This window comes from Limulus polyphemus, unplaced genomic scaffold (assembly GCF_000517525.1).
Source record: "Limulus polyphemus unplaced genomic scaffold, Limulus_polyphemus-2.1.2 Scaffold2920, whole genome shotgun sequence".
Lineage (NCBI taxonomy): Eukaryota > Metazoa > Arthropoda > Merostomata > Xiphosura > Limulidae > Limulus > Limulus polyphemus.
In genome coordinates this window covers 113,546-122,051 of record NW_013668530.1, presented here as the reverse complement: position 1 = coordinate 122,051, position 8,506 = coordinate 113,546, and the positions used below count along the sequence as shown (strand labels likewise).

Genomic DNA, 8,506 nt, shown 5'->3' with positions numbered 1-8,506 from the left:
CTTCTCCATGGGAAGGCCCATATGATATAGGGGATTGTCTCTCAGATAAAATGTGGTGGGCGAGGTAAGCCAAAAGAGGCGCATGCCAACAGGCTTTGGCATTATGACAGTCCAGGACATTTCAGTTGGGATGAAGTGAACAAAAGAACAAATGACGCTGCTGAAGAAGTGTCACCTGAAAAAGCCACTGTCGAAGAAGAAACTCTACTCAGTTTTGAGAAGGGAAACGGTGAAGCTCTTGATGAAGTTACTACCACTGATGTGACTGTTACCGACAATAGGACATTTCCTGATGAAGCAGATGAACCCCACGTGAAGTAGAAGCCAACGAGACAGAGACCAGTACGGAAGAAGATACGTCCCGTAAAATTAAGAGACTTTGTTGAATTGTAATTTTGTGTTTGTAATTCTCTACATTTAATTAAGTTATTGTTAATTGTTTATTGGTTTAATGTAAGTGGCTATTGTTTGGGACGAACAATACTAAGGAGGGGGCAGTGGTACGACATCGGGGTCACGTGACGCTAGTAACACGTCATTGACTTCTAGAAATATCCTGTTCCTTCGTGAATGCCCTAGCGTTTACTAGATATGTGTTAGTCTTGTACATATAAGACGGTCACAACGTGACGGAACAGCGTGTAATTGAACTAAGTATTGTTGAGTCGAGCACGTGAGACGTACGTTGAGAATTATAGCGTTTGTTATAGCGCGACTGTTGGAATTAAGTGTATCGCAAAGTTATATTCAGAAAGAACAAACCAGTCTTATTTAAGAAAGGACTTGTGTCGCTAAAGTTTCGTCGGAACGAATTTACGGAAAATTAACTAACGAACGGAGACGTAACAATATAAACAACTTATCAATGACTTAACAGGTTTTTATTGAAATTCACCATCTTTTAAGGCCTCTGTAAAATAAAAAATTCTTAGTTTTTAGGCTTTTACACACCCTGGGCAGGGTGTTCATTTTCACCACTGCGACAACCGATTATCTATGATTATTAACCAATGAGCATAAATTATCATCAATGTTTCTTAAATTACCCGCTATACCATTTTAATTATGAAACAAGAACATGAACGTGTTTCTTAATATTACTTTCCTAAACACTACCATTTTGTCTGTTTATTTAATAATTTTAATGTTTATGATATTGGTAAACACCTACCAATGCTTACCATAGTTTCGTTTCGAATTCTAATATTGTAAATACTGATCTTCGGTCTAATGTCGTAAAAATGCTTTCGGTTCTAACTGTAAAAAATATGATTTCCTTCGTTATTGAAAAACTTGGTGTCCCAAATAATTATTTAATTTCTTATATACGTCATTAAAAGTTCTACAGTCGGGCCTTGTCAAACAGGTTAGTTCAGGTAACAGAAAATAAAGATATATATCTTTCCATGGCCTACTTTCATTAAATTTCTTAACGCTATATAAAAAACAAAACAACAACGGTACGGATTTAAGTGTATGTCTTTATCTTTTGTGTAGTTCATGTGAATCATTACATTGAAAAGATTATTAATAAGGTTCTTTCATTTATATATTTAACCGAGAAATTATATATCAACTTGTTTTTATATCGTTGACTACCAGTAGGATATTATATGAATTTGCTTGTTACAACACTCAATAAAAATTTCAATGAAACCTATAGGTTAAAATTTTTATTGCTTATTTCAAGTTTATTTTTACATTAACCAGTAAACATTACATTTAAGCTTTCTCGATATCTATATATGTATGGTCGGATTTAAGAACGGTTCTTATGTCCCCAGTTCACAAATCGTGTATTTTACCCATCCCTAGGGTCTATACTACCCTGTAGGATCTCATATAGTTTATATTTCATCAGTCCCTTATCCATATCTTTCCGCAAGCTGTTCTCAAGATCATCCAAAAGATCGTTTTTGAAAGACTGAAAAATAGGGCGTCCCAATAGACTAAGAAGCCTGTTAACAAAGTCACTCACACTCTTACTTCCTAGAAGATTCTGGAAATTAATTGAAACATAGGAAAAATCCAGGCCCAAGTCCAGTTTCGATACTTTCAGATAACCTTCAGGTGTCACCTTAAATTCAGCTTTCCCTGAAATTTTCACGTTGTGTGCCATAACACGTACGTCACCATTTCCAGTAAGTGGGAAAATTTTAATAACAATTCCTTCTAGATTGTATTTACCCTTAGCATCAAGAAGGGGGATGGATAGACCAATGGTCAATTTTAAATCATCAAGGTTAACTTCAAACGCGTCCAACTCATAACTGGATAAACCGAAGATGACAATGTTACTGAACTGGGCGGTAATATTAAAGCGTTCCTCTCTTTTCTTAACGAGTTGATCACGAATCAGCAGCGGATCCAGAATTGGGATTCTAGGTTTGGTGCTACCGACCTTCATCACATTTCGAAAGTTATCCATGACCAGCCTTAAGTAGTTTTTTAAGCCTTGCTCGCCCAATCCTACCACTGTTCGTGAAAAAAAAAGAGAGAAAAAAACACACTAAATTAATGAAAATATGATTCGTAAAAAAAGTGAACAAACATTTGATTATGAGCTTCTTTATAAAAAAAAAACTATTTGAGCTGATTGGTACTACATTCAATATGAAACTTAGTGAAGTTTATTTAACACTTCTAGTAAATTGATTCGTTCACCACAAAATCTTTGTAATGGATGAAAACCGGTTTGAAAAGCCGTCAAATGTATATACCTTGATTTAAACTTAATTTGTAATGTACATCAATACTATTTTTTTTATTTGTTTAATGTAAAATCTTTTTATTACATGTTGGAATTTTGTTATGCAAGGAACAAATAATTTTTATAAAACGAAAATAATTATGGAAAAACGTCAATTTTTGAAACAAATACATACTTTTGTAAAATATACAGACGAGTTAGATTTTCACTGCATCAAAGTTGCTCTAACACATTATACTTTGCTATATACACGAAACAATTGGAAATAATGTAAATTTACAATTGCTCTAAGAAAGCAAAATCATTGTTATGGAAAGGTCAATTTTCCTTGTCGGTTATTTTTTATATAAAGTATACATCTGATCTATCGTGAGATATGAAATTCAAACAACACTGGTGGAGAAAACTCAAGTGATTCGGGGTAATTTGATAGTGCTGATTTCAATAATGTAGTCAGAATATGTCCTTCGCATCTAGATTTTGAGTTATTGTGATATCTCAATATTTTATCATCACTATATAAAATACCATGCAATCAACTCAGCACAGTAGATTTATGCTGTGAAATTAAGTTTACTTTCACAGTTTAATGAGTAAAAGGCATACATTTTTCATAACTTCAAACACCGAACTGGTGTAAGATTTCAAATATATTTTTCCTGTATGCTATTTGTCATCGATATAAATGTAGCGGATTACACCACTTTTGCTTCATTCACACGCTCACCTGCTCCGCCCGGGAATCACGAAACCCTCACGTGCTCAGTTTGCTAGAGTTGATTGATTGATTGATTGTTTTGAACTTCGCGCAAAGCTACACGAGGGCTATCTGCGCTAGCCGTCCCTAATTTAGCAGTGTAAGATTAGAGGGAAGGCAGCTAGTCATCACCACCCACCGCCAACTCTTGGGCTAATCTTTTACCAACGAATAGTGGGATTGACGGTCACATTATAACGCCCCCACGGCTGAAAGGGCGAACATGTTTGGTGTGACGGGGATTCGAACCCGCGACCCTCAGATTGCGAGTCGAGCACCCTAACCACCTGGACATGCCAGGCCCCTTTGCTAGAGCATTCGAGAAGTTTCTCGACTGGACATAAAAGGGTCGGAGTCAGACGCCTTTCTCTCAATTGCCCCTCACTCACTCAGTTGGTCACTTCACTTCGTTCAGCGCACAGTCAAAACAATATCGATCTTTTTCCTTGCATCATACCCGCGATATAATCAAGTTCTGCAAAACATTGATTTCTAAATTCTTTTAAACTCTACTTCTGTAAACATAAATTATTATATTTTTTGAGAAGATTATTTGAAATGCTGGCTGTCTCCAGTTCAAGTGAAGTCCGAAAATACAAAAATCGCTACAATAGTTTCTGCTACATTTGTGGGAAATATATTACAGTTTCACGTAGTAAAAAAACCACACAAGGTAAAGGTAGCTTACTGCCATTATTTTGGGTGTAAAATTGGAGACCAAAACAACATTGGGCTTCACATGTATGTTGTACATCTGGCTTGACACAGTGGATGAATAAGAAGAGAACAAGTATGCCATTTGCAGTTCTCATGATATGGCGTGAGTCCAAAGGTAATCTAACTGACTATTATTGTTGCAGAATTAATGTTTCTGGTGATTGGGACAAATTAAACAATACATTATATATCCAGATGTTGCATCTGCAATGAAACCAGTACCTCATGGGAATGGTTTTTCCAGTGCCACATCTACCAGCGAACTAGGAACAGAAGAGTTATCCTGCGAAAAAGACAATGAACCATCTTCATCCTCTTCATTTAGTAATTCTATTTCTGTGGCACCTCAACATAATCTGCCTCATTTGATCACACAAGAAGAACTGAGAAACAGTTGCATTTTTCCTAGTAGCAGAGAAATTCCCTTTTTTTTTGTTGTTGTTGTAAACATTTAGGTAGAGGCGGCTTTATATCTTTACAATTCATGACGTTTCACATCAATATGGAGTACGGTCACCACGAGTAACAAAGTATTCTCAACTAATCTTTTGAAACAGCTATCTTTAGGACAACTGCAGTGTGTAACGTCACTTGAAGCGTTGCATCTTCCAAAACTTCCCTATGCACACTCGATGGGACTGCAATCTGGAGAGTATGCAGTTCACTCCATCCAACTCGATACCTTTTGCGTTAAAGAATGTGATGACCAGTTTAGCATGGTGAGAGTGGGCATTGTTCTTCAGTAGGCTGAAGTGAGAGCCAGTTGCATTAACAAATAGTGACACAACACACACATACAAATATGTAGTATAATCATATCAAGACACACATACACCATATGCTTAGAAATAAAGAGCATTACACTCACAAAAATGACCGAGTCCGTGTGCATAATTGTTGGGGAGCAGGGTCCCTGCTTGCCCCTTTGAGAACGCCCCTGGATATAAAAGCATAGCGTACCACATATAGATGAAAGTAGAATACTTACTACACAAATGTAAAGAAGAACACTAATCACATGCAAGTGAAAGTAGGGCACTTACCATATACACGTAAAACAGAACACTTGCCATATACACTTGAAACAGAACACTTGCCATATACACGTAAAACAGAACACTTACCATATACACGTAAAACAGAACACTTGCCATATACACTTAAAACAGAACACTTACCATATACAAGTAAAACAGAACACTTGCCATATACACTTAAAACAGAACACTTACCATATACACGTAAAACAGAACACTTGCCATATACACTTAAAACAGAACACTTACCATATACAAGTAAAACAGAACACTTGCCATTTACACGTAAAGCAGAACACCAAAAATACCTAAAGTACATATACGTAAGTAATTCACGACATAAATGCATACAGTCGTAGAATTCTTACCTCGTATACGTCGAAGCAAAATACCATAAATAAATAATAATAAAAAAAACGCTTACACAACAATGCTTACTACAGTCGCGTGTCAAAACCAAACACTTACAATAACAACGCTTACCGCAAATGTATACCAGTAGAACACTAGCCACATTTATAGGCTCGTAAAATATTTACAAGCAAATGATGATGTGACACTACTGCGCCTACCAGGTACACATTACAATAATCACAAACATCTCACAGTAGAGTATTTACTGTAAGATAAAGATCGTGTATCGCACACCTTTAACAGTAATGCAATTAGCACCTTTGATCGAACACTTACTTTACGGGTATTAAAAAAATAATGTGCTTTTATATAATAGCAAAATATCTCTATACGTATAACAACTAACACACACAATACTAACAACAGAATATATATTTACCAAGTGTGCGGCAGTAGAATACTGATCATAGATGTGCAATAGATACATGTGACAACAACCAACACACACAATACTAACAACAGAATATATATTTACCAAGTGTGCGGCAGTAGAATACTGATCATAGATGTGCAATAGATACATGTGACGGTAAGATAGTTACCACTTACAAAAAACGAAGCAAAAAATTGATGACTTACCACACAGGCACGTGCCAAAAGTTTGCTTGTTTGTTTGTTTTTAGAGCAAAGCCACGGTGGACTATTTGATGTATCCACTGCGGAGAATCAAACTCCTGATTTTTGCGTTGTAACTTAACGCTGTACCACCGGGGATGTGACAGAAGAAAATATTTGTTACTGTTTCATCTTACGTAGCATATTGCACACTGAAATATTGAACTGACTACAGACACTAATCAGAGTGGTTAGAAAGTAAATACTTGGAACATTTCGTGGAAAGAACCGTGCAACGAAAAGACAAAAATATTTCAAGTAGATACATAAGATGTTATGAGAAGTGCATTCAACCATCTTGTGGAAACGTGTATAAGCAACGCCACTACAGGAGCTGTTCAATGTTGCCACATTATTTTCCATTGCTGTGGCCAGCCTGATAATAGATATTACATCTCGTAGCATCTCCTCAGAAAAATCGCCCGAACCTCCGTAACAATGGAGTTTGAAGAGTGTTTGAGTTTAGGTATCCATAAAACTCCATGACCGGTAGTCATCAGTTCTAGGAAACTTTGATGTCACACTTGATGGGTGCGGTGTTTGTGAACCTGTAGTTCTTGTCAGAATTCTGTATGAGCATTATCTTCACACGAAGGTGGATATGTAGTGGAACATCATTCTGAAGAAAAAATGTGATATCTTGGACACATTCATCTTGTTAGTGCTATGCCATGGTATTACTGTGGGAAAACTCACGGATAACCACATTTCTTGTTTCTGGGAGCATTCTAATAAAGTTGCTGATTAGCAACAGATTGAAGGCCCAAATGGTGTTTTGATCCTGAGGCCTAGGTGTTTCTTCAGCATTACAGCCATTTTGATAATATAGCTCCATCTACATGATTTGTTGTATTGTGTCCTTCACTATTAGTGGCAGAGTAATGGTTATCATAAACGTCGTTCTTCGGAACGTGTTCAAGTCAGAGACAAGTTGTCCCACTTCAGCCGAATCCTTGGCTATTTTCTTTTCCTACCCTTTCAATCTTTATTCCCAATCTGCCGCACCAGATCACAGTTTCCACCAGCCGTGAGACCAAACAGCTGCTCGCCCACTCCCGGAAAGACCAATATCGTTGAATCAGAAGAAATTGAGACCATAACAATGTACGTTTATTACAATAACAGCCCCCCAGTGGCACAGCGGTATGTCTGCGGATTTACAACGCTAGAAACCGGGTTTCGATGCCCGTGGTGGGCAGAGCACAGATAGCTCATTGTGTAGCTTTGTGCTTAACTATGGACCCCAACATAACCCACACCAGAAATAGATAAGTAACCATACACCAGTAGGTAATAGGTAGTAGGGTATTGACCATGGGACACAAAATAGTGTAACCACACGCTGACTCGTGACAGTGGAACATTTTATAACCGTATATGACATTAGAATATTATAAGACACACACATAACAAAAGGTGGATGTGATCTAGTGGTTAACTCGTCGGGCTACAAATAAGAAAGTCCAAGGTTCAAACTCATAATATGCCGCTGAACACGTTGTGTAGTTTCAGTTGTGGCCGCATTATACAAATGACGTTATTCCGTTAAGAGTATCCGTATAGGCGGTGGGTGCTTCTGATTGGTTTCCCTCCGGATTTTTTATCTCTGATCTCGCCGTTTAACCTATGTGCCGCATAATGTGCTAATGCCACATCTGTGGATCACTAACTGATAAACTCTAGAAAAATTAGACGACTTGACCCGGAATTGCATGGAAAATTGAAGTTTTTCTAAATGCGTTGATTTCATTCCAAATTTTTGCAATGTAGCTTATTTCTGTTGTACAAGGGGGAGGAGGCGTTCATTTTCCAAACTGAGATTGATTAAATTCAACTTCGTACTCTACTGGGCAACAGAATGAATACGTGTGGTTTCATCAACGCCCTTCGAAAATAACACATTGAAATTAATTAATTTTGAAGAAACTATTAACAATTTCGTAACGTTGAAGTTCCGAAAAAAAAAACTAATATAAATTAAGAATTTAATTGACAGTCACGAACTTATTTCTGACGCTCTGTTATAAAACTGAGAAAACATGTACTTACATCTATCAAATGTTATGCTGTCAAAGCGTGATGTAATTGTAATATAATGTAAATATCATTTAATATTACTTTAACTTATGAAAACGAGTTCCTTACTTACTTTCACTGACTATTGTGCTACTTGAACCTGCCCGGCATGGCCAGGTGGATAAGGCGCTCGACTCACAATCTGAGGGTCGCGGGTTCAAATCCGCATCCCACCAAACA

General features: G+C 37.0%; 1 protein-coding gene across 3 annotated transcripts in view; it reads right to left on the bottom strand.

Annotated features, from left to right (window-relative positions):
* Positions 1-1,658: 1,658 nt before the first annotated feature.
* Positions 1,659-8,506, bottom strand: part of LOC106468221 — a 27,434-nt gene continuing 20,586 nt past the window's right edge. For all 3 annotated transcript variants that reach the window (XM_013928634.2, XM_013928635.2, XM_022396553.1), the window contains exon 3: positions 1,659-2,475. In XM_013928634.2, coding sequence (XP_013784088.1) covers positions 1,802-2,475 — 674 coding nt within the window. In that variant the 3' untranslated portion in view covers positions 1,659-1,801. The remainder of the gene's footprint in view (positions 2,476-8,506) is intronic.